Raw genomic sequence first — 27,480 nt, forward strand, 5'->3', positions numbered from 1 at the left:
TAGAATGGATTGATGATCTATTTTGAAGGCGAGGTAAATCCGGTGTTTCTGGCAATTTAGAGGTTAAGGTGCAAGAGGCATAAAAAAATGACTCTTAAGATTTATGTTCTGAATGATTGAAAACATGAAGTTGCCAGGCACCCATTGTCTTACCATAGTTTTGGAAAAGACTACATGTAGAAATAGTGAAATAGAGGAATCATGAACTCTGTTTTGGACGTTTTAAATTTGGAAATATATTGCACATTCAACTAGAAATGCAACAGGCCAGATGGAGCTCTAAGACTAGACTTAAACAAATAAGGCTAGAGATATAAATTGGGGTTTAATATCAGAAAAAACATGAACATAGTCCACCACATGAATAAAACAAAGAAAAAGAACCACACGATCACATCTATTGATGCAGAAAAAGCATTTGACAAAATCTAACACTCACTTCTGGTAAAAAAATAAAAAAAAAAAAAAACTTAACAAAATATGAGTAGAAGGGAAATTCCTTAACATAATTGAGGACATAGATACAAAACAAATAGCCAGCATTAGTCTCTACGGCGAGAAACTGAAAGCATTCCTTTTGTGAACAGACAAAGATGCCCTTTATCACCACCACTCCAAATCAATATTGTGTTGGAAGACTTAGAGTTATAAGGTAAAAAAGGAAAATTAAAGGCATCCAAATTGACAAAAAAAAAAAAAAGTAAAACTCTATTTACAGATGATATGATCCTATACAAAGAAAATCCCAGACTCAGCAAGAAATTTATTGGAGCATATGTTCCAAAAGACCTATGCCAAGAAAAATGCAAAACATTACTATGAAAGAGGCCTACATAAGTGGAAGAATATACCAGGCTTATGGACAGGAAGACTTAACATAATGAAAATGTCAACACTACCCAAAGCAAGATATAAAATAATCCTAATTCAGATTCCAACATCATTCATTAAAGAGATGGATAAACTAATCACTAACTTTATATGGAAAGGAAACAGACCCCAGATAAAGTACGTTAAAGGATAACAACAAAGTAGGAAGCCTCTCACATCTCAATCCCAAACCTAAATCACAGCCACAGTGATCAAAATAACCTGGTACTGGTACAAGGAAACACATATAGGTCAATGGAACAAAATTGAGAACAATCACATATGGTCATATGACCTTTGACAAAGAGCCAAAACACACTAAATGGAGATGAGATAGTCTCTTCAACAAATAGTGCTCAAAATACTAGAAATCCATCTGCAGAAAAATGGAACAAGACCTGTATCTCACGATTTACAAAAACTAACTCAACATCAATTAAAGATCTAAATGTCAAACCTAGAACTGTAAAGATCATCAATGGAAAAATAGGGATAAACTTAGATGCTCTGACACATGGCATAAATACATTGTGAAACATAATGAAAGCACAGATAGTAAGAGAAATATAGATGACTAGGACCTCCTAAAAATGGGACACTTAATGTACATCAAAAGATTTTACCAAAATAGTAAAATGAGAGCTCACAGACAGATTTTTTTTTTTTTTTGCATTGACATATCAGACAAGGGACTAATCTCTAAAATTTATATGAAACTTCAACACCTCAACAAGAAAAAGACAAATAGCCCAATTAAAAATCAAGCAGAGATCATAGACATGGATCTGGCTGCAGATATAAATTGGTGTTTGTCAGCATTTGTCAGCATATACTCATACAGGAAACTGAATGGGGTCGCCATAGAAAAAAGAATAAAGAATGAGCCCAGGAACATTCCAATGTTAAAAGGTTGAGGAGAAGATGGACATTAACTGAGAAAAATGAAAAGGAAGATATACTGAGGACCAAGTGAAGAAAGTATATCAAGAACTCCTTAACCAGCTTTCAACTCTATCATCTCGATTCTTCCAAGATTCTAATCATTCTAACTTATTGCTTAAATAAGACTCATGATATCCTTTTACTCTTCCTTATTATACTTTCTCTCCATTGAATGATTATTCTCTTTCCAATCTCTGCATCATTCCTACCAATATTTGCATGTTCATATTTTTAGCATATTGGTTACGAGTCGGACTTCTAATCTCAAGGTCAGCAATTCAAAACTACTAGCAGTTCCATGGGAGAAAGATGATGCTTTCTGCTTCCATAAAGATTTATAGCCTCGGAAACCCTATACAGGGTCGCTATGAGTAAGAATTGACTCCACAGCACAGAGCCACCACCACCATGTTTAAAAACATAACGATAAAACATGGAACACACAAAAAAAAGTCATATCCTCAGAATACATGTAAAGCTACTTAAAAACCTGCCCCCACTTTGATTAAAATAAAATAACCTCATATTTTTATTTATAAAACATAACCTACTTGAAGAAAGCAATCAACAGGTTCACCATGATGATGTATTGCACGAAGAGGTAGACAGCTTGAAGGAATGGAGTAAGAAAAGAACCAGGAGGACACGATATATGGCTTTCACAAACTGTAAAATAAGAAACATTTTAAAAAATTAAATTATAGATAGGATAAATTACAGTCAGATGTCTGGCAAAATTTTAGCACATTAACTACAGAATCCCACAAATATGAGTGTGAGTCAAAAAGTATCGCTACTAGGATTCCTGTTCATACATGCATGGATTTATTCCAAACAAAGTATGTTTAAGCATGTCTCTGCAATCAATGTATGGCCTTAGACAACTCTCCCAGTAATACACTTGTCTTAATCTCACTAGGGTTTCAAAAAAAAAGGTCCAACTAAGAAGGTAATAGTGATTGTCTTTTGGAATTACAAAGGGGGCACCCTTTGTAACCACCACCATCTACCACCAATATTAACAGATTTTCTCAAAGGCACAGGATGAGAGTGGAACTTATTAGGAAGAAGAAGATTTAAGAAACTGAAAACTGCACTGGTGAAAAACAAAACATACAAATAGGAGAGATGTACTGAGGAATTGTTTTCCATTATGGCAATGCCCTGTTCAGTCTTCGAGGGTAGCAAGAACTGTCCTATGGAAATATCATTGGGAAACCTTATTCCTTTCACCGTACAGCACTGTGCCCCTTCAGACTTCTTTTGGTTCCCCAAACTCAAAAGACATTAAAAAATGAACATGATTTGGGTCCCTCAAGGATGCCCAAACTGGCATTTTAACATGGTGGTTAAGTAAAAAAGCACAGAATTCTCCAGGGATGGGTTAGGTAGATAGAAACACTGTCTTCAGAAGTGTATAGACCTACATGGAGAAAAAAACATTGCTTCACATTTTGATATTTTTGTTTAATTAAAGGTAGCTATGATTTTGTAGCAATATTTTTTGACTTACTCTCATATTTGGCATTTCTAAGATTCAGATTATGATTTTACAGACTTTAAATTTTGAGCATCTACAATGCTCAATTTCTACATAATGGCAAATTCCATGCTGTTGTTGTTAGCTGCCATTAAGTAAGGAATGTTGGTTCATTGCACAATAGGATCAAACCATTTTCATTGACTGATTTTTCAGAAATAGATTGCCAGCCCCTTTTTCCTAGTCTGACTTAGTCTGGGAGCTACCCTGGAACCTGTTCAACATATAGCAAGCATAGGTAGCATGTTCAACATTGCATACAACAATAAGCAAGCCTGTGCTGGCAGATAAGTGGTGGCTATGCTTGAAGTGCACTGGCTGGGAATCAAACCCAGGTCTCCGGCATGGAAGGTAAGAACTCTGCCAACTGAGCCACCACTGCACCTGGCCAATCCCATACTCACCATCTATATCTGCAGCATAGACTTCTCCATATATCATCCAGTATGGTTCAAATACAATATCTCGAGCTAACTTCCAAGATGGAGGCTCCTTTGGAGAAAGAATGGCCTTACGAGCCACTCCAAAGCTCAGGAGGACTATGGCCATCATGATCACTATGTAGAACATGTTTCCTGTCTACAAAAGAGCATAGCACAAGGAGATCTTTACCAAAGAGTTGAAATTTAAAACCAATTAATGAGCTTCTCTCCTTTCTCTTCTTCCTTTCCATTAGGCTGAGGTCATGTGGCCTACGTGTAGTCTAGCCAGTGGGCAAGTGTGTGGCAGTTAACTTCTGTCAGATTGGGCTTTCTCATTCTTCTCATTCCCTACCATAGGAGTCCTTGGAAGTCATATGCTGACAGGATTCTGGGTCCTAAATAACTGGAAAGGAGTCCCTAGGTGGTGCAAAGAGTTAAACACTTGACTACTAACACAAAGGTTGGTGATTCAAACCTCAATAGATAGGTCTGTTGATCGGCCTCCAAATGGTCACAGCTTTCAAAACCCTATGGAACTCTCATAAAATGTGTGAGGGAAAAATAAAGTTATAAAGATCATTAAGAAGGACTAGTTACTTCAGCACACACTATCTACCAAATATCAATGTCAGCAAAATCAGAGTTGACATTTAGCAAATCTGTCTTTGGGGTCCAGGGGGTTCTCCTTCTCTGTTCTCTCCCTATATTCATTACTACCTTTCATTCTCAAGAACTGGACCCTTCTCAGACACAGAGTATTCTAAAAGTCACAGATGACCTTGAGATGCTGTATTTCCTAGAAGATAGGTCTTAGGCCTTCATGCAAGGCCAGATGGAGAAGACCGACACATGGTAGTGATCTCAGATGTCTGAGTGGAGCCAGCTGGCTCAGATATTAATCCTAGCTCCCCCACATATGTCCTTGGGAAATCTATTCAACTTCCATTCCTTTGTATGTACAATGTGCTTAATACTAATACTTACCTTATGAAGATTATAAAGATCAAATAAGTTAGTGTATAAAAGGTACTTAGAACAGTGTATGGCCCAAATAATTACTCTATAAGAGCTTTTTTTTAGGGGTGTGGGATAAGAAAAAAAATCAGTCTTTCAGCAAAAAAAATATATTTATGGCTATTGAGAGTTACAAATCTGGTCCTCAGGAATTACTGTGCTCAGCGACAATTTTGGTCTAATCCTACATTGTTGTTAGATGTTGCTGAGTCACCCCTGACGCAAGGTGACCCCATACATAATGGGATCGAACTGCTGCGTTCTGTAGGGCTTTCATTGGATTAGTTTTCAGAGGCAGATTACCACGTCTTCTTCATAGTCCTTCTTAGTCTGGAAGCTCCACTGAAACCTTTTCAGAATCACAGCAACATATAAGCCTCCACTTATAGATAAATGGTAGATACACTTGAGGTACACTGGCCAGGAATTGAACCCAAATCACATGTATAGAATGCAAGCATTCTATCACTAAACAACCACTACCTCGGAATCCCATATTACTTGTCCCTAAAGGAGTCCTGGTGTGGCGCTCTGTGTTAATGCACCAGACTGCAAAGCCGCTTGAACTACAAGGTTGGCAGTTCAAGCTCACCAGCCACTCCTCGGAAACCCTATCCAGGGTTGCTATGGGTCGGAACTGACCTGATGGCACTTAACAACAACAACAAAGGAGTTCTGGTGTGGTGCTGTGGGATAATGCCTTGGACCACAAGGTCGGTTTGAACCGCAGAGTCAGCAGTTCAAATTCACCAGCCACTCCTCAGAAACACTTTACAGGGTCACTGTGAGTCAGACCCGACTCCATAGCATTTAACAACAAAAAACAAATTAAGGTAAGCTGAGCATCCTGATCAATTAACCAATATGTATCCAAAAATAATAATTTATAATATTAATTTATGGTTATAAGGAAAGTAGAGATAAAAAAAGATCTGCCTGTACTTCTATAAATAATTCCAAAAGTTAAACTATTGGCTATTAACCATATAAGGTTTAACCACTGAAAAGGACACCAGATTATAAAATCAGACAGCACTCACCATTTTTGCAATCATAGTCAGGTATGGACCAGCATGTTGATTCACAGCAAGAAAGTCCAGTAGTTGTGTGTACCAGAATATGATGTCTACGCAGTAGATAAGTCTTCCCGCTGTGTGAAAAGGAGGCTCACCCCACCGAAGGCCAAAACCAACTAAAAACAGGACAATTGCAACAGTTCCAACTAGGTTCCAGTACTCACTAACCCATACCTTCACCTTTTGAATAAACTTCCCAGGCTCTGAAATACAGACCTAAAGGAAGAAAGAGAGAAACTTGGAAAATGGGGTAAAACCTGAGTCTCAGCAATAGTTGCTTCAATACATCAGCCCATCATATAAAGAGTAATTTTAATTCTGCCAATCCTTAGATCACGTGGAGTTTTTAAAAGCTTTGGTTACCTTCAGGTTATGAATTATTTAAACAATTCTATGCTACAATGGTTAAAACGCTAGTCTGGTAACCCAAAGGTTGGCTGTTCAAACTCAACACTCTGTTGTGCAGGAGAAAGATGTGGCAGTCTGCCTCCATACAGATTACAGCTTTGGAAACCTTACAAGGCAGTTCTACTCTGCCTATACATAGGGTCACTAAACTTCGGAATCAACTCAGTGGCCATGGTTTGGGCTCTGTAAATACATCTTAATGACACTGGTAAGGCCAACTAACCACATGAAAACCCTAGCAGAAGTCTAAACAAAACAAAAGTCATTTTCCTGTTCTTAATTAATCCTAAACTGCAAAAGGGATGATATTTATTTTTAAACTTTCAATACTTCAATGAATCTATTTGTTTACATGTCACTTCAAGAAGCATGTTGTTGTTGTTAAGTGCCATCGAATTGGTTCGGACTCATAGTGACCCTATATAGAGTTCCCAAGGAGTGGCTGGTGGGTTTGAACCACCAACCTTGTGATTTTCAGTCCAGTGCTAATCCTACAGCGCCACACCAGGACTCCTCATGAGATATATTGTTGTTGTAAAGTGCCATCGAGTCTGTTCCGACTCATAGCAACTCTGTATAGAGTTTCCAAAGAGCAGCTGGTGGGTTTGAACCACCAAACTTGTGGTCCTACAGAGAAACAACAGAAGTCTGTAGCAGAGGGCAAAGGTGGAAATCAAGGAATTCTAAAGTCTAGTCCTAATGCTGCTATCTAGTGAAATATTGACAAATAACTAAGAAGATGATATTGAAACTCACTAGTATAAGAAACTACTTTTGTAAAAGAGTATCAGACAAATTGAAGTGTTACATTAGTACTTGTTTTCTCTGAAGCATTAAAAAATATGAAAATTCAGATACCAATTCTCTCCTGCATTGCTTTCCCCATTCTATAAAGTCCATAATAGTAAATAGCTGGCAGTATCATTATCATCATAAAAGTACATTTACTGAGTAAGTTACAATGGTCATGTGCACTCTAGAACACAATAAATATACATAAGCACATAGGCACAGAAAGACGTATACTCTGACATCTAAAGCAATTTAAGTTGTAATTGTAGGTGATTGCAATTATAACTGCCTGGGAATATTCATCTTTAACGTTTAAGTAATTCTCTGAAAACTAGAAATGAGAATTTTGTTTTGTTTCTCAGATGACTTGCCTTAAAGGAACCTTTGGTTTCAGTTTTCAAAGGTGTTTAATACAATCTTTCAAGAGCTATAAGTGAACTCTTTATAGACTGTATGACTTTTACTATTTCTGAGCTACTCTGTGAGACTAAACTGATAATATGTTAATGCTAAATTAGAAAAATCAATTTTAGCAAAAACAAAGACTTCTGAGAAATTAAATAGTTGGAGGTTGTAATAATAGCATATCATGCTAGGACTGATAAACATGGTAAGATGTTTCCTTTGCAGATGACTAAAAAACTACTGATATGCTAAAACATCTTTTACTAATATGTTGTTAAGTGCTGTCAAGTCTGTTCCAGCTCATAGTGACTCTGTATGTAGGATTTCCAAGGAGCAGCTGGTGGGTTTGAACTGCCAACCTTGTGGTTCACAGCCCAGTGCTGATCCTACAGCACCACACCAGGAGTAGTAAGACAGCTGTCTCCAAAGAACAGCAACCAGCTATTAGTATTTGGCAAGGATAAGAGGTTAAGACTAGGGATTTTCCCTCAAATACCCTTCTTGTGCCATGCAATGGACTCAAGCATATCATTGATCATGAAGATGTATAGGACCAGGCTATCTTTGCTTCTGTTGTACTTGGTATCATCTTAAACCAGCCAACTCCAGAGCCACTAACATCAACATGCAAATCAAGATCAGCCCTTCCAGTCTCACCCCCACCCTTGATTTTCATTGAGGGACAACTCACCTCCCTGACTTTCTCAATGGCATTGGTGAAGATGTAAATGATAACAAGCCATTCTTGCATGCTGGGCTGGGGTTGCATCTCTACCAACACAGTGTAAGTGAACAGCATGAGGAATGCCAAATAAGCCATCTGTGAGGGGGATACACACACATTCCCTGATCATGAGTGAAGGGGATAATGGAGAATGCCAAGCAGACACAGACCAAACTAAGGAGAAATGCACACCGACACTTGGATCTGAAAACACAAGAATGTAACTAGGACTACCCTCTGATTGTCGATGAGCAAATATCAATAAAAGCAGAAAAATCCATGAATTTCCAGTTTAGAATGTATACTGTCTCATCCTGTTAACCCCTGGCCAGAATGTCCAGAATCCAACATGGGCACTGGTGGGCTGACCATAAACCAAGGATGAATCATGTGCCTTCCCTCTATTTTAAACATAGAAAATGCCTGTGCCAAATATGCCAGATGAGCAGTCTCAGTAGGTGTGCCTTTTCAAATATAACTACTATCAGAAATTCTGTTTTATGTTGATTAAAATATTCTGGTTAATAGAAAAGTTCTGCCCAACTGTGAGGTCCTTGTAATTAAGGACTGTTGGTTGATATTTTTATCTTCAGAACTCCGCTGACACAAAGTGAATGATCAATAATTGTTTGCTGAATTACAAACTGTACATATGTTAGGTGGATTTCCAGTCTCTCAAAGAATTAAAACAGTAAACACACACACATACATAGTAATTAATAGTCTTGCAATCTTGTCTTTTCTTATTATTTTAAGATATAATCTCAGAAGTTGAATAGCTGGGTGGTTATGTGCCATGGAGTTGGTTCCAACCCCGCATAGGGTTTCTAAAGCTGTAAATCTTTACAGGAGCAGAATACCTCATCCTTCTCCTGCGGAACAGCTGGTGGTTTAGAACTGCTAACCCTGAGATTAGCAACCCAATTCGTAACCACTAAGCTACGAACCATTTTATGTATAAACATTCTCCCCTACTAGACCATAAACTGCTAAAGGACATGATCTACGTTTGCCCATCTCTACTTCCTCCATCACCAATACAGAGCTGTTGTTGTGTTGTTGAGTGCCGTAGAGTCGATTTCCAACTCATAGAAACCCTGTATAGGGTTTCTAAAGAGCAGCTGGTGGGTTTGAACTGCTGACCTTGTGGTTTGTAGTCCAGTGCTAGTCCTACACCACCACACCACGAGTCCAGGACAGAGTGCTATGCCTTAATGAATGCAGCAATCACTCAGTAAAAAACAACAACAACAACAAAAAACAACTTATGTAATCTTCAACCTTAATAGTTTCTTTCTAATGCATATAATGTATAACTGTGTGAATAGAACACGTTTCAAAGCAAAAGAAGACAAACTTAGTTAATAGTGATCACTTCGATAAATAAACACAAAAGTTCCTTTACTTGTGAACAGTTTAGGTTACTAATGACTGCTTTAAGTTGATCCACTCATTAGTCCAAGGGGCCCTGATGACCCAATGGTCAATTCATCAGTCACTCCACGGGAGGAAGATGTGGCAGTGTGCTTCTGTAGCTATTACTGCCTTGGAAACCCTGTGGGGAAGTCCTATAGGGCTACTCAACAGCCAGGATTCAACACAACAAGGTTACATACAACCTTGGTAAAACCAGGAATTCACATCTAGGTAAAATTAAGTTTTTGTAAACACTGTAGACATACTGGTGGCTGCTTTGGGCTCTTTGCTTCTTTCTAATGCTTAAAACCTTGATTAAAAAATGTTTATATTTTTGCTTCTTCATCATTAATATATTTCTAACATGACCTTGATTCAGTGACTCACACATAACATACTCTAGCAACGGGATTGCTGTTATTGTTGTTAAGTGTCGTTGAGTCATTTCTGGCTCATAAATAACCCTCTACAGGGTTTCTGAGGAGTGTCTGGTGAGTTTGAACCACCAACCTTGTGATTCAAACTGACCTTGTAATCCAGTGCTTATCCTATAGCACCACACCAGAACAGCTGAGACTAAAATATCTGCGCTCACTGCTAACACGATCTGCTACAGTGGGCAGATACGACTGGCTTTACTCTATCTGACTTGCTATCTTTGCTTCTCTCTCTAAGAGGATAGAATCTAGACAATAATAAGGAAAGAAATAATACTTCAATACTTTGATCATAGGATGTGGCATGGTTAAAATTCTTTCAGAACTACTATCAGACTCTATTTGGTTGCATATTTACAAAGTACTAAAACTTAGACATATGGCGTTAAAGCGAATATTTGGAAATAGATTTTTTAAATTTAGAGCAATGTACTTACTAAGTAAGTGCATGAAATAACTGCAAAGTTGGTCAACTAAATATTTTAATAGCATATTTACATTGATAGCAATGTTTTATAGTCACATTTCAAATATTTTAGAATGCAAAATCTTGTCCATGAGCAATTTAAGAGTAGATAAGCATTTGCCAAATAAATGCTTTTTAATGTGCAAATCACCCAATCCATTTAAAGCACAGCTCATGCTTTCTCTGTTATCTCTACTATTCATAGTAGATTTGATATTCGCTCACACAGTTAGACTTCTTAAAGTTTCACTGTCCTCTATTTGTAAGTACGGAGTCCGGATGCGGCACTGCAGGTTAACAAACTAAACTGCACGGTTGGTTTGAACTGAAAGGTAGGCAGTTCAAGCTCACCAGCCACTCCTCAGAAACCCCATAAAGGGTCACTATGAGTCAAAACTGACCCAACGGCACTTAACAACAACAACATTCAGAAGTATATGCTAATGAAGATACAATGGCAAACACTTGCATTTTTATCTATTGTTGTTGTTGTTGTTGTTAAGTGCCATCGAGTCGGGTCCGACCCATAGCGACCCTGTACAGGGTTTCCGAGGGTGTAAATCTTTACGGGAGTAGAAAGCCTCATCTTTCTCCCGCGGAGCGGCTGGTAGTTTCGAACCGCTGACCTTAAGGTTCGCAGCCCGATTCGTAACCACTACGCTACCAGAGCTCCTTTATCTATATTACACGTTATTCCTACAACAACCAAGAAATGATTCAACTGATGATTTTCTTGCCCTGCTAAGAAAATAATCCACCCACCTATCACTTAAGGAGCTCTGGTGCATAGTGGTTACAAGTCAGGCTGCTAACCTCAAGGTCAGCAGTTCGAAACTACCAGCTGTTCTGCGGGAGAAAGATGAGGCTTTCTGCTCCCGTGAAGATTTACAGCCTCGGAAACCCTGTGCAGGGTCGCTGTGAGTCGGAACCGACTTCACGACACATAACAACAACCACCTATCACTTAATCCACAAACACATAGCTTCAAATGTTCAGTCCCAGTGGGGCTATCTCTAAACACGCCAAGAAAGAAGAAAATGCTTGTTGTTTTACCCTCAAAGTAGGAGAAACCCACTATGAACTTACTTCATCTTGTTGAGGTTTTGAAGTTTTCTATAAATACTGAAGACTAGCCCCTTATCTAATATGTCATTGCCCCAAATTATTCCCAGTATGTATGCTCCCTTTCTACCCTTTTGATGAAATCTTTTGATGCATAAAAGTGTCTAATTTTTCAGGAGGTCCCAGTCATCTATTTTGTCTTCCGATATTTGTGTGTTTTCATTTATGTTTAGTAGTGTTTTTATATCGTGCACTGTTGTTGTTGTTAAGTGCCATACAGTTGGTTCCAACCCATAGCAAGCCTGTGTAGAATTTCTGAGGAGTGGCTGGTGGGTTTGAACCACCAACCTTGTGGTTAAAACTGACCTTTCAGTCCAGCATATTATCCTGCAGCACCACACCAGGCCATGCATTGTTGTTGTTAAGTGCCATTGAGTCCGTTCTGATTCATAGCAACCCCGTGTAGGGTTTCCAAGGAATAACTGGTGAGCTTGAACTGCTGACCTATCGATTCAAACTGACTTACACTCCAGCGCATTAACCCACAGCATCACATCAGGAATCCAGGACATGCATTACAGCCCCTAAATTTGTTCCTATTTTTTCACTAATTGTCTTCATAGTTTTTTAGGTTTTACATTTAGGTCTTTAATCCACATTGAGTTCATTTTTCAATATGGTATAATATCTGGGTTTTGTTTCATTCTTCTGCAAATGGATTTCCAATTTTGCTGGCACCATTTGTTGAAGAGACTATCCCTTCCCCATGTAAATATGTTTTGGCTGGTAGGCTTACTTTTGGGTTCTCAATTCTGTTCCATTGATTTGTGTATCTTTCATTGTCCCAGGCTGTTTTGACTACTATGACTACATAGTAAGTTTTGAGATCGGGAAGGGAGAGACCTCCTACTTTGTTCTTCTTCTTTATTGATGATTTCTTTATCTGGGGTCTTTCTTGTCCATATAAAGTTAGTGTGATAGTTAAAGTTTTTTGTCAACTTGACTTGTCCAGGATTCTCAGTGGTGTGACAGCTGAGATATAGCTCTCCCTCATGATGTGATTTCATATGATAAGCCAATAAAAGGATTAAGGGTGAGACACACAACCCTTAATCCCACCATCATACAGATCTGATTTATGAGAGATTCCCAAGAGTATGGCATGCAATAACTTTTATCTTATGTAAGATAAAAAGAGAGAAACATGAGCAGACAAAGAGAGACCTCCTCCCACCAAGACAGAAGAGCGGGAATTGGAATGTATTCTTTGGACCTGGGGTCCCTGCACTGTGAAGCTCCTAGAGCCAGGGAAAGATTGATGCTACAATGTATGGAGATCTCCAAGGAACACAGGGCCTACCGATGCTGAAAGGAGACAAGGGCCTTTACCCAGAGCCAACAAGGAGAGCGCCTTTCCCAAAAGCCAGTGCTCTGAATTTGGACCTCTAGCCTCCTAAACTGTGACAGAATAAATTTCTGGTTGTTAAAGCCATCGACTTGTGGTATTTCTGTTAAAGCAGCATAAGATACCAAAGACAGTTAGTGGTTAGATTTTCCATCTCTTTAAAGAATGATAATGGGATCTGAATTGGCAATCCTCTTTTTTACCTCCTTTCTCATCCTCCTCCAATTTTTTAAATTTTGTTTTGTTTTTTACAGCATTGTTATATTTTTTATTATAAATTGTCAATCAATCATATCATTACCAACATCATCATTATCTATTAACTGTCAATGACACTGTCTATATTTAATTGTTGCAGTGAGACCAACCGTATGAAACCAAAACTTGACAATAGGAGCACTGTAGAACTCGTAAACCTTCCTGGTCCATGGAAGGCTTTTGGGCCCACTCGTTAAATCAAAGTGGTGGTTTTCATCCAGTTTCTCATCTGTGCCTCTTTCCACATCACAATCTTTCTGTAAAATAAACAAATATCATTTATTGTTATTTACCATATTTCAAGATCGATACAAACATCTTGAAATACGGTAAATAACATATTAGAGATGAATTGAACATACACCAGTCAAATTAGACTCTTAGCTTTATGTTGTTGTTGTTAAGTGCCATCGAGTCGGGTCCGACCCATAGCGACCCTGTACAGGGTTTCCGAGGGTGTAAATCTTTACGGGAGTAGAAAGCCTCATCTTTCTCCCGCGGAGCGACTGGTAGTTTCGAACCGCTGACCTTAAGGTTCGCAGCCCGATTCGTAACCACTACGCTACCAGAGCTCCTTTAGAAAATTGTATGTATTACATAAGTCTTTGACTAGGTAAGAAGCACATTTCTGAATTGTTAACGGACTCTCCAAAATTCAAACCTAGTCAAAACTAAGAGTAATTAATCCTCAAGATTTAAAAGCAAACCTTATTTCTGTTCTCTTTCATCTCCTTTAGCAGTAATTTTGGAATCTACTAGTAACCATAAATGGAGTCCAGGTGTGGCACTGTGGGCTAATGCGCTGGATTGCAAAGTCAGTTTGATCTACAAGGTCGGCGGTTCAAACCCACCAGGCCACTCCTTGGAAACCTCATACAGGGTCGCTATGAGTTGGAACCTCTTGACAGCACTTCCATAGCCATAAAATGCTGGTGAAATCAATAATGAATGATAAAATTATTTTCATAATCCAGGCAGATAAAATGATACTCACTGATGATGCATCTTTCCACAGTCATAGAAAAACTAAGTCCAGTGTAAATGTCAGGATTGTGGTTTTTGGGTTGTTTCTTCACCTTCAGTCCATGAACTCTGAGATTCTGAGTTCCTTAACCCCTCCCTCCCTTGGCTACTATATGTAAATTTCATGTGTATGTGCAATTCCTAGAGAAAGAATCAAGTCTTCCATAACGCAAAACATATGCATAAACTAAAGAATGTGTTGTCTGCTATCAAGTGGGTTCTTGATTTGTGGCGACTCTAGACACAACAGGATTGAATTGCTGTCACCAATAAGGTTTTCACTGGCTGCTTTTGGGGAGCAAATCACCAGACCTTTCTTCCAGTCTGTCTTAGTCTAGAAAGCTCTGTTAAAAACTGGTGAACATCATAGAAACACAGAAGCCTCCACAACAGATGCTGAGCTTGAGATCCATTGCATAAGAATCAAACCCACATGAAGGTGAGAATTATACAACTGAACCACCACTCCCCTGTAGTAAAGAGAGGCCTGGGTTTTGTTTTGTTTTTTTCCTTTTGGGGAGGTAATTTCTAAAGCCTTAAAGTATCCTGACTGATAAGAGTATTTTTGTTTAACTGGGGGCCTTATACTACATCAGAAAGTCTAACAATATGACTTATGATAGAGCTTTTGATGTCCGCCATGTAGAAAGTCAACCACAGAGCTCTTGTAAGGACTGGACACTGAGGCTCAGATGAGCTTCCCTGGTTGACACTGGCGCAATACCAAGAATGTAACACTATCCTCCACTCAATAGAGAGAGACAATTGGAGGCTCCATGTTTGGAACTTTCCTAGACTCCACCCATGTGTCTCTTCACTTGGCTGATTTTAATCTGTGTCCTTTAGCTATGATAAAGCATAACCATGAAAATAACACCTTACAGTGAGTTTTGTTAGTCCTAGCAAATTATCAAATCTAGGAGTGGTCTTAGGGACCCAAAAACTTACAATTGACACTAGAAAGGAGGGTAATTTTGTTGGGTGCGCCCTCTAACTTTGCATTATGTCAGGCAAACAGTTTAACCCTTGTAGGTAATGTGCTATGAAGAGAGGTGTGAATTCAACTACATGAGTGACCACACAGAAGAGAATTTAAAAGAAGAAAACAAAAGAGAAAAGAAAATAAATCTTAAAGCCTTTGAGAAGAGGGCATTTACAGGAAAGGGCAGCAAAAGAGATTTTCCCCTGCTTTATAGATTTCTGCGTGCTTTAAATTTTTTAACGCAAAATGCATTACTTTTGCAATTTTAAAAAAGCAGTATTAAAAGAAAATAAAGGAATGTTCTCTGTTGGTGCTCAGGCTAAATATATTTCTTCAGCCTATCCACAAAATGACTCTCTCTAATGTCAGGTCAGCGTGAATAGCAAGATTTTCCAAGCCAAAGAATGAATAAAATTTTCCTTGCGTTATCAGTAAAGTTGGAGGGAAACATGATTTTTGCGGTCTCGAACATCTAGATGGGTTCTGGACAGTGCCTAATTGATTGTTCAGTCATTCGTGTCACATTAGGCAGTGGGAGTGGGTGGTGACTTACAGGCTTAGAACTAACTCCATTCCTAACAGGTATGAGCCAGTCTAGAGTTAAAATATCTTAAACTCTATTAGAAAAGTCGTCATTTACTGAGATCTTAATGACATCTATACCACTTTAGAAAGATCCCAGAAACTAATTTAAGTAATGCCCTGGTTATTAAATAACTTCTTTATTATTCTCTCTGTTGTTACTGTTAAGGGCCATTGAGTCGGTTCTGATGCGAAGATCCTATATAGGGTTTGCAGGGCTATTGGTCTTTTGGGGAGCAGAAACCCTTATCTTTCTTCCTCATAGCAGTTGGTGGACTTGAAGTGCCTACCTTGTGGTTGGCAGTCCAGTGCTTATCCTACAAAGCCACCACACTCCTCCATTATTTTCTCTGTTGTTGTTGACAAGTGCTGTTGAGTCGGTTCCAATGCATAACGACCCTATACAGGGTTTCTAAGGAGTGGCTGGTGGGTTTGAACCACCGACCTTGTGGTTCGCAGTACAGTGTTGATCCTACAACACCATAGCAGTAGTCCATTATTTTCTCTAGGAGTGTTTTATATCTTGGCTCTTGGTTATGCTTGACAGTTTGTATAGATTATAAAATGCTAATTAAATTTAATGCAGAGTTCAATTCAAAGATATCAACTTTATGATGAAGATCAAGTGGAATATAAATGCAGATTCAGGACTGATTTTTTTTTCTTTTTCTTAAATGATGGTAAGGGCAAAAATAATCAGCTTAGCGATTATTGTCTATCTGTCTGTGTCTCTCTTTCTCCCAAAATCTGATACCAGTAGGCACACAGGATAAAATTAAAATTACAACAATCAGCTCTACTACAATTTATGACTATTTGCCCTGGAATTATAGTCATCTATCCTGTCTAATGATGCTTTAATACAATTGATATCAATTATTCAAACTTTAAAATATTTCTATTGTGATTCAACAACATGTCTAAACTCTTCTTTCTCCTTCCAAACCTGCTTCTTGTCCGGTTTTCCATGTCCCTTCTAGGTGGCCTCATTTTCCCCATCAACCTCTCAGCCATCTTTGCTATCACAATTGCTCCCATCTCTGATGTTCAAATCCTATTTGACTCTTCCTTAAAAATCTCTTTTCCTCACCATTCCCATTTCCACTTACCTGGCTAAAGCCCCTTATTGCTTCTCACCTGTACCATTTGTTTACACTGACCTATGGCCTCTCTGCTTCCATCCTGTTTGCTTGCTAAATCAGTTCATACACAGAAGGCAAAATTATTTTTCCTAATAGATCACCTTGCTACCCTGGACATTTACCATCATTGACTCTCCAGTATCTACAGAGTAAAGACTGTGTTGTTGTTAAGTGCTATTCAGTCAGTTCTGACTTATAGTGATCCTGTATAGAGTTTCCAAGAAGAGACTGGTGGGTTTGAACTGCCAACCTTGTGATTCCAACTGACTTTGCAGTCCAGTGTTTATCCTACAGCACCACATTAGGACTCCAGTAAAGACTACACTCTTTGGTAAAATGAACAACAGTTCCCATGATCGAGTCTCAATCAACTTTTCCAGCTATATCTACATGGACCTCTGAAATGATGCCCTCATCATCACCTGGACTTCAGTCACACCACACAATTGGCCAAGTTTTTAGATGCCCTGTTTTCTCCCACCTGTTGTCTCTACATAATTTCCCTTCTGAGTGAATGCTATTTCTTATCTCTACTGTCTTCAAATCACAGCTAAGATGCAACCTCAATTATGAAGTTGTCTCCAGTCACTAATCCTCACCTAATGACCCCTAATGAGAACAGTCCTCCTTTTGGACTAGGTAGTGCACTCTACCATATTGCTATAGTTTCTAAGGAAGTATATGTCATCAAAAGTCAAATGATAGAAAAATGTGGAAATACACAATGGTGATGACTGCATATATAAGAAACAATTAATGACACTGAAATGAACATGCAAAAAAATGTTGAAATGGCAAATATTCTGTTACATGTATTTTTACCACAATTTCGTTTAAGACCTCCTTCTAAGCAATGAGTGGCTAGAGAGATGTACAAATCTCATCGTTACTTTGCCTGTTGAAATTTCAACAAGGAATTTTCTAAAACCTCATTTGAGTAAATTCAGCAACTAATTTCCATTCCACTTCAACTCCAGAATGATGGCCTTTCTTCTCCTATCACCATCAGATCTCCTATCACCATCAGATATTCATTAGCAGTACATTCATTAATAGTACAACAAAGTACAGATGCTCTATATCTAAATCTCTTCATTTAGCCTATCTTGGAGTTTTCTCCTAAAACACAAAATGCAAATTATTTTCCTTGACTAATCAATCACATTCTATTTAACCAGCACTATGAAACCACCACTGGACCAATAAACGACATTCTTATCAATGGAGAAAAGATTGAAATTGTCAAGGACTTCATTCTTCTTGGATTAACTATCAACACTCACGGAAGCAGCAGTCAAGAAACCAAGCGACATATTGCGTTAGGCAAATCTGCTGCACAAGACCCTATTAAAGTGTTGAAGAGCAAAGATGTCCGCTTGAGGACTAAGGTGCGCCTGACCCAAGCCATGGTATTTTCAGTAACCTCATATGCATGCGAAAGCTGGACTGTGAATAGGAAGACTGTAGAAGAATTGATGCTTTTGAGTTATGGTGTTGGAGGAGAATATTGAAAGTGCCATGGGCTGCCAAAAGAACCAATAGATCCATTTTGGAAGAAGTACTGCCAGAGTGCTCCTTGGAGGTCAAGATGGTCAAACTTCGTCTCTCATACTTCGGACATATTGTCACTGGAGAAGGATATCATGTTTGGTAAGGTGGAGGGTCAGAGAAAGAGAGGAAGACTTCCAACGAGATAGATTGGCCAAGTGGCAGCATCGGTGGACTCAAGCGTGGCAATAGTAGTGAGGTTGGCCTAGGATCGGGCAGTGTTTCGTTCTGCTATGCATAAGGCCGCTATGAGTTGGTACCGACTCGATGGCACCTAACAACAAGGACCGCAAGGTCAGTTTGAACTAGAAGATCAGCAGTTCCAACTCACCAGCCATCCTCGGAAATCCTATACAGGGTCATTATGAATCGAACCAACTCAAAGGCACTTAACAACAACAGGAACATGAAATCTTAATTACCTGCCGAAGTGCTGACTCCTCTCTTTACTCTCTATCTATCAAACTTCTAAATCCAATGAAGAGGATCAATAACTACTGCTTAAATTCAAAAACAAAGGAAAAGTTCTTGCTATTATTGCAATCCACTCAAAACAGAACAGATTTGAAATTCTTTTTCAGGAAATGTTTTAAATTGAGGAATCGTGAGGCATCAAGGATATTCAGAATGAGGTCACATCTGCCTTAGTAAATAAAGTATCTCTAGAACCTCATTTCTTTTCAGTCACACAGAAGATGGTCATTAAATATTCATGTCCAAGCCATCAGGGTGAGTGATTGCTATAAATGGGGCCACTATTACAGTCAAACAACACATAGCATTAGGCAAATCTGCTGCATAAGACCTCTTTAAAGTCTTCAAGACCAAAGATGTCAGTTTGAAGACTAAGGTGTGCCTGACCCAGGCCATGATACTTTCAATATCCTCATATTGTGAAAGTTGGACAGTGAATAAGGAAGACCATAGAAGAATTGATAAATTTCCATTATGGTTTTGGAGAAGAATATTAACGGCACCATAGACTGCCAGAAGAACAAATCTGTGTTGGAAGAACTACAGCCAAAATGCTCCTTAGAAGCCAGGATGGCCAGATTCCGTCTCTCATACTTCAAACATATTATCAGGAGGGACCAATCAGTCCCTGGAGAAGGACATCATGCTTGGTAAAGTGGAGGGTCAGCAAAAAAAAAAAAAAAGGAAGACACGCAAAAAAGATGGATTGGCACAGTAACAGCAGCATGACTCAAGTGTAACAATTGAGCAGTTGGTACAGGACCGGACAGGGTTTCTTTCTGTTGTGCATAAATAAGGAAGCTATGAGTTGGAACCAACTGATGGCACCTAACAACAATAATAATACAGCCAAGGATTTCTTGGCTGGTGCAACTGGTTAGCGTACTTGGCTGCTATCAGAAAGGTTGGAAGTTCGAATCAACTCAGAAGTACCTCAAGAGAAAGAAAGTCTTGATACTTTTCTTCTCAAAAATCAAACACTGAAAATCCCATGGAACACAGTTCTACTCTAACACACATAGGTTTCCACAAGCCAGAATTAACTCAGTAGCAACTAGTTTTATATTATAGCTTTAATTTAACTTCTCAGGGGGATTTACTATGTTTTTGTTTGATTGCCATTCATGACAGGATTCCTTTCTCTAAAATTCTCCCCATTTAGGATCAACCACTTAGTGGAATGCTCCAGCTATCTGCAAAGCCTTTAAGTGTTTGTGAAAGTTGATTCTTCCTGTGAAACTAGAAGATATAGACTGTGAGAGATAAACTATACCCACTTGAAAAATATTATTTGCTACTACGTGTAAGAAACTTCTAACAAGTCTGCATATTTATGTGTGCATATAGATCGATGATAAGGAACTCTGGTAGCAGAGTGGTTACAAGTCAGGCTGCTAACCTCAAGGTCAGCAGTTCAAAACTACCAGCTGTTCCATGAGAGAAAGATGAGGCTTTCTGTTCCCATAAAGATTTACAGCCCCGGAAACCCTATGCAGGGTTGCTATGAGTCGGAACCAACTCCGCAGCACACCACCGCCACCACCATAGATTGATGATAGGTAGTTTCCTTCACTGAAAAGCAAGTAAAAGAAACTAATAGCTATGTATTCATGAAGTCACACACATTGTTTCACATGTAAGATTGCATCCTATTTCTAAAGAGGTGCATGGATGTGCTCTACTATAGCTGCCCATGCACCATCTCCTTAGCTGCTAATGGACAAAAAGCATATGCTTTTAGGAGCAGACAAAGAAACCCAGAACTCTATATTAGTGGGGTAACAAAGAAGGGGCTATTCTCTGGCTTCAGTAAATCTAGAACAACCTATAATTTATATCAATAAATGATGTTATTGACTTTGACTTTTACTACCCTCTTTTACTGCTTATCGTGCCCCCTTTCATTAGCTTAAGTTAATATTTACAGAATATGTAATCTAACAAATATCTCACAAATACAAGATGCTAGCAAAAGATGCTTCACTAACATTGTTGTTGTTATTGTTAAGTGCCGTGCCGTGGAGTCAGCTTTGATTCACAGTGACCCTGAATAGGGTTTCTGAGGCTTTAAATCTTTGCGGGAACAGAAAGCTTCACCTTTCTCCCACAGAACGGCTAATGGGCTCAAACCTTCAACCTTGAGGGTCCAAGACAAGTGCTTATCCTATAGAGCCACCACACACCCAGTCACTAAAGTAGTAAGTTCCAAAAAAGATATTTTATTACACCTGACAATAAATCACAAGTTTATAAACAGTGATCCAAATTGAGGCATAAAAAAACGCAGGATATATCCAGAGCAGATTGAAGACTCTCCCAGAGAAGATGGCTATGAGAAAAGTAGCTCAATTTACCGATGAAAGAGTGTAAATCCTGGAACTCAAGTAAACTATTTATAGCCACTGGATTAAACAAATGAGAAGACTTGTAGAGTGTTACAGTGAAGATCAACACAAATTCCAAGCCTGCACCTTTTAAAGTAAATATTTAAGAGTATAAGGCATTCATCACTGTTGCTTCAGAGAAGTAGAAAGTCTGTTTATTATACTAGTTAAGAAGGAAAATAAAGAGGTAAACAATGATCTTTTTTGACTCTGGAGTATTTTGTTTATCATATATGGGGTCAATTAGGTCTACTGTACATGCTGACCATAGTATAATATAATTAAAATTACGCAGAAGTGAATTAAATATCTGACTTATGATTCAGAAGGCCTTTTAAAAAACTGCACAACAACTCCAGGATCATCTGTCATTATTGGACTGTAACATGTTAATAGAAATTCTCATTGAACAGCTTGCCATGCTAATATAATTTACATATATATATATATATATATATTTCCATGCAATTAATATTATGAACAGTCAATTCACTGTGATACTTACCATACAAACATTGTCTTTGGTACTGCTGGCGTTCTGGTCACCATAATACCACGTAAATTGGTAGTCCTGGGGCTGCGGAATATGGGACATCTCAGCTTTGCTTTTAAATTCCAGTGTCAGAATGGTGGGTGGTAAAAGAATACTTAAAATGATCTTTAAAAGGAAAGAAAGTAAAATAAATAGCAGAGGTTACACAAGGCACAAACATTATTCAAAAACAAAATTAAGAATTTGATTGTATGTAAAATGTCAGGCCCATCCTCCGTTCAGTTTATATCATAATCCTATTTATAATTTTGGACTCAGCAATTCCATATATAAATGTTTCTCTCCTCAATAATGTCACTGCAAGGTTATTTGTAATTGTGAAAAATTGTCGTTCACCTAAATGTTCATCTGCAGAAAGGAAGGTATTATCATTAGTGCCGTTGAGTCGGTTCCGACCTTGTATAGGGTTTCCGAGGTGGGTTTGAACTGCAACCATGTGGCTTGCAGTCTAGTGCTGATCCTACAGCACCACACCAGGTGTCTAGAGAAACAGTATATAATATGGAAAACTATGCAAGCATTAAAAAGACAAAAACAATATTAACTGTAATAAAAAAGTATATTAATTGAGGGGGAAAAAACAAATCATAGAATAATATATATGCTGTAATCCCATTTTCTGTTAATAATAATTTTTAAAAAAAGATATAAGCAGATTTGTCCAGCCAACATGGATCAAGGAAATCTGAATTCCATAAAAATTTGCAATTCTTTTCTATATGTTTCCCCTTTTGATCAGGATTCTTCTATAGAATCTTTGATCAAAATGTTCGATAGTGGTAGCTAGTTCTGGTTCTTCTGGTGTCGTGGCAAAAAAGGTTGTTCATGGAGGGGAGAAAGCTAAAGATACATAGATACATGACATACATCCATTTAAAAGTTCAGAACCTATACATACCACATATGTGTGTGTGTATATATATACATATATGGTATATGTAGGGGGTTTTTTGGTGTTGCTGTTTCTCTGGATAGGGTACCACACACATTCCACTCAAGGTCTTCTCCCCTGATGGTCCTAGGGTCCTCTGTTCCTATACTGTAAGATTAATTACTCCTCCCATTTTGTTACAAAACTTCTACCTTTACATTGTGACAATCGCAATTAGTCATGATAACAATTACTCACTATTGAATCATAAGAATCTTCTCCTCATCTCTTTTCACCAGACCTGCCTAGACAAGATGAAAACTATTCAGTGGGGGTTCGACCTTCCTCCGCACACTCTAAAACTAAACTCCCTATTGAAAACTTGTAAACCAGTCACTTCGTGCTTTTATCCTCCACCATCTCCCATTTTAGGTAGCCAATGTATAAGTTGCCTGTTCTCATCAACCCTGTGTACAGAGGGGATAGGATTGATCCTTGATGTGAAGACTCTTTCCCTCTCAGTTGGTATTTTGAGCTACTGCATCTATAAGTATAGGTCAAGTTCATCAAATTTTAGCAATTTACACATTTCCTTTATCAAAATTTATCTTCCTCTAGTCGAGTTTTGACTATCAAGCCATCGAGGCTAGGTCAACTGGGTACGATCTGTAGGTTTGGGTGTTCTTGTGCATCTCCCCTCACGTCATATCAACTGGATGCTTCACTCTCAGTTCTAGGCCTCCAAGGCTATGTCCTTGTCCATGGGGTCAGGAATTCCCAGGTCTCACCATACTTTGTACCAACCAGCCCTTCCTCTTCTCTCTCAAGTATATGTAGGTTTTGAACTTTTAAATGGATATATGTCTCATTTTTTTTTTCCCCCTTGCCCCTAACAGAACCAAAGAAAGGCAGTTAGAAGGAATTTTCAACATTGAAATATTTTTCAATGAGCACAATGATTGCTATAGGATAAGCACTAAACTGATAGCCACAAGATCATCAGTTCAAACCCACCAGCAGCTCTTGGAAACCTTATACAGGGTTGCTAGGAGTCAGCACACAACAATAACAAGTCACAAAGTAGTAATTATGGAGTACTGAAGTAAATAGGTTCAACTTCCTCCCACAGAATGGCTAATGGGCTCAAACCTCCAACCTTGTGATTCTAAGACCAGTGTTTATCCTATAGAGCCATTCATTAAAGTAGTAAGTACCAAAAAAGATATTTTACTACACCTGACAGTAAATCACAACTAGTGGGTTAAGAGTTAACTGGCTTGCTAACCACAAGGTCGGTAGTTTGAGTTCACTAGTAGTTCCGTAGGAGAAAGATGAGGCTTTCTGCTCCTGCAAATATTTACAGATTTGGAAACCCTATACATGGTTGTTATGAGTCAAAACAGACTACAGCAATGAAAAACATGAGCAAGTTACTTATAACAACAAAAACATTTTTGTAAGCCCAGCTTACATATATTAATAATTATCTAATTTTCTTTTTGAACCTTCCAATGCAACTCCAGTCAGAGTTGTCATTATTATCCAATTACTAGGATACTTCCGATCACATGATTTAATATGCACCCGATACAGGCACACACTGTTGTTTTCATGGCTGTCAGTGTTTTCACAGTAGCCAACTTTGTCAAATTTTCTGGTGTTTAACTATGTTGTTGCTGTTGTTAAGTGCCATCGAGTTGGTTCTAACCCATGGTGACCCTGTATTGCTAACCTATCAGTTCAAACTGACTTTGCAGTCTAATGCATTAACCCACAGCTCCACACCAGGACTCATGCTTTAAGTATAATATTGTGGTAATTAGTATATATTAATAAATTTATATCAACAAATTTTGAGAATGAAGTAGTAATTAAAAGAGGAGAAAAAGGTTAAAGTTTCAGTTAATCATAATGTTGTAGCTAATGTTATAATTTGGAGTCCTGGTGTAGCACTGTGAGCTAATGTGTGGGACTGCAAAGTCGGTTTGAACCTCAAGGTCGGTGGTTCAAGCTCACCAGCTGCTCCTTGGAAATCCTATACAAGGTTGCTATGGATTGGAACTGACTCAACAGCACTTAACAGCAACAAAAATGTTATAATTCAATGTCAAAAGTTTTTACAAAACAATTCTGTTTTTCATGTTCATATAATGTAAGAAATACTACACTAAAACAATCGACAACCATATTTATCATATATTGTTCTTTAATTAAAAGCAATACTAAATATTACTAAAGATTCTGTATGGTCTAGTATGGGAGACAGTCCATAGAGTGGGGAGTGGGGGTCAAGCAGGGTAACACCATCAATTACTGAAACTAGGTAACACCAAACTTATGCACTGGTCACACTCTTGTCAGCCTGTATTTTGTGTGCATGTGTTCTGAAATGGCCTTTTATTGTTTTAGTTTAAAGCTTAATCTCCTATGAAGTTTCTCTGGACTTTCTCCAGTTCTGATATAGGAGCACTGGTGTTGTGCTACATGTTAATGTGCTGGATTGCAAAGTTTATTTGAATCTCAAGGTTGTAGGTTCAAGATTACCAGCCACTCCTTGGAAACCCTATACAGGGTTACTTGGGTCTTAACCGACTCAACTGCACTCAACAACAATATGGGATCATATGTGCATGTTGTCTGCTTTCTTTTTTTATTTTAATGTTTTAGTGTGAATTATGTGATCGTTTACATGGGAGAACATTAGCTTTACATTCATCCTGTCTTTTATCATTTCATTGCCATGGTTACAATCCCCTCCATGCATCATCAACCAACCAAATGGTATACCCCGCAAGCCAGCTTCCTGGGCATCAGCACACAGTCCCTCTCCCTCTCTGGGTCTCTCCACGTCATCATCTCTGCCTCCATCTCTGGCATCACTGTTTCTCTGGGAAGGATCCCACACTCTGCTCATCTCCCTTGATGATCCCAGGGTCCTCTGCTCCTGGACTGCAAAGTCAACCACTCCCCTCCTTTTGCTACAAAATGTCTACCTTTACATTTCCAACCCTCACAGTCAGTCCTGATAGTAATTATTCATTATTGTACCACGTGAGTGAAACCACATCTCCTTTCATGAGCCCTGTCCAGACAGATTGGATACAACTCAGTGGAGATTCTACCTTCTTCTGTAGGATCTAGGCTCCCTCTTGAAAGCTTGTAAGCCAGTCACTTCTTGCCTTTGTAGCTCCCTCCCCCATTTTGGGTAGCCAATGTCCAAGTTTCCCATCCCTGTCTACCTTGAATATTGAGGAGGTGGGAATGATCCTCGTTGTAAAGAGATGGTCCTTCTTTTGAGTTACTGCATCCATAGGTGTAGGTCAAATTCATCAAATTGTATCAGATTATTCTTTTTCACCTCTTCTTTCTTCTTCTGAGCTGTGATCATCCAGCCATTGAAGCCAGGTCAGTGGGTATTATCTGTAAGTGTGCATGTTCTTATGCATATGCCCTCTCTTCTTATCAGCTGGACACTTCATTCTCTACTCTTGCTTGTTCTTATAGTCAATCGGACTGCCGTTATTGTTTTGTATTTTTCCTGTTGGTCTTTCTTTCAAGAAATATCTTCTGTTCTTCTAGCCACTCCAGGTTGGTCTGCTTATCCTTTCCAGTGGAAATTTCCCACCTCAGAAGATTCTGGATGGGGTTCAGGATTCCACCTATGGTCTTATGTATTGCAGAGCCTCCACAGGAAGCCTCCTTCACTGGGCACGTTGTAGCCCCATTTTAGGTATTCAAATCAGTTATAGGCAGAAGACAGACTTACAAGCTTTCTATGGTAATATTTGTGGCTATTCCTTTCTTTCCCCCTCAAGTGTCTATTTTATAATGGCATTCCAGGGAAACCAAGATTCATAAGACAGCCAAGCATCTTAACATTATTTCTCCCCTTTTCCCCATTCCAACCATGTCTCAATTCCTGTATCCCAGAGCCCCGTTGTTCCAAGGTTGTGCATACATCATTATTTACCTCTGTCCCACTTAGCCCATGCAAACCTGACTAATTGTTTTCCCATCCGCCTTGTTCTTCCATTCTCCTCCCCCTTCTTGTGCATTGCCCCCCAACCCCGCACCCAAACTATCCTGTGTCTATTATCTACCCTGTGCTCCACCTTCCCCTCCCCACTTCACCCCACCCCCTACGTTCCGGTAACCAACAAAGAACCACCCCCCCCTTTAGTATGGGTTCTTTTTCTTAGTCTTTTACGGTAGTGGTCCTATGCAGTATTTCTCCTTTTGTCACTGACTAATTTCACTCAACATAAAGTCCTCAGGGTTCATCCATGTTATGTGATAGCTTACAGCTTCCTTGTTGTTCTTTAATGTAGCATAATATTCCATTGTGTGTATGTACCACAGTTTGTTTATCCGTTCTTCAATTGATGGGCACTTACGTTGTCTCCATCTTTTTGTCGTTGTAAATAGTGCTGCTATGAACATTTGTGTGCAAATATCTACTCGTGTTATGGCTCATATTTCTTGTGGGTAAATACCAAGTAGAGGAATTGCTGGATCATAAGGTACTTCTATCTCCAACCTTCTGAGGAAGCGCCATATTGCTTTCCAGAGAAGTTGGACCATTTTGCACTTCCACCAGCAATGCAGGAGCATCCCAGAGTCTCACATCCTCACCAGCATTTATTGTCCTCTTCCTTTTTGATCTTTGCTGTTATTGCTGGTGTG

At 38.8% G+C, this 27,480-nt stretch overlaps 1 protein-coding gene across 1 annotated transcript in view; it reads right to left on the reverse strand.

Annotated features, from left to right (window-relative positions):
• Window positions 1-27,480, reverse strand: part of TRPM6 (transient receptor potential cation channel, subfamily M, member 6) — a 178,452-nt gene that overhangs the window by 84,831 nt on the left and 66,141 nt on the right. Inside the window, exons 17-22 of the mRNA XM_006835005.1 lie at window positions 21,879-22,031; window positions 13,349-13,495; window positions 8,161-8,289; window positions 5,829-6,080; window positions 3,757-3,931; window positions 2,364-2,478 (exon numbers count right to left, since the gene is read on the reverse strand). Of these exons, the coding sequence (XP_006835068.1) occupies window positions 2,364-2,478; window positions 3,757-3,931; window positions 5,829-6,080; window positions 8,161-8,289; window positions 13,349-13,495; window positions 21,879-22,031 (971 nt within the window). The remainder of the gene's footprint in view (window positions 1-2,363; window positions 2,479-3,756; window positions 3,932-5,828; window positions 6,081-8,160; window positions 8,290-13,348; window positions 13,496-21,878; window positions 22,032-27,480) is intronic.

This window comes from Chrysochloris asiatica, unplaced genomic scaffold (genome assembly GCF_000296735.1).
Source record: "Chrysochloris asiatica unplaced genomic scaffold, ChrAsi1.0 scaffold00014, whole genome shotgun sequence".
Lineage (NCBI taxonomy): Eukaryota > Metazoa > Chordata > Mammalia > Afrosoricida > Chrysochloridae > Chrysochloris > Chrysochloris asiatica.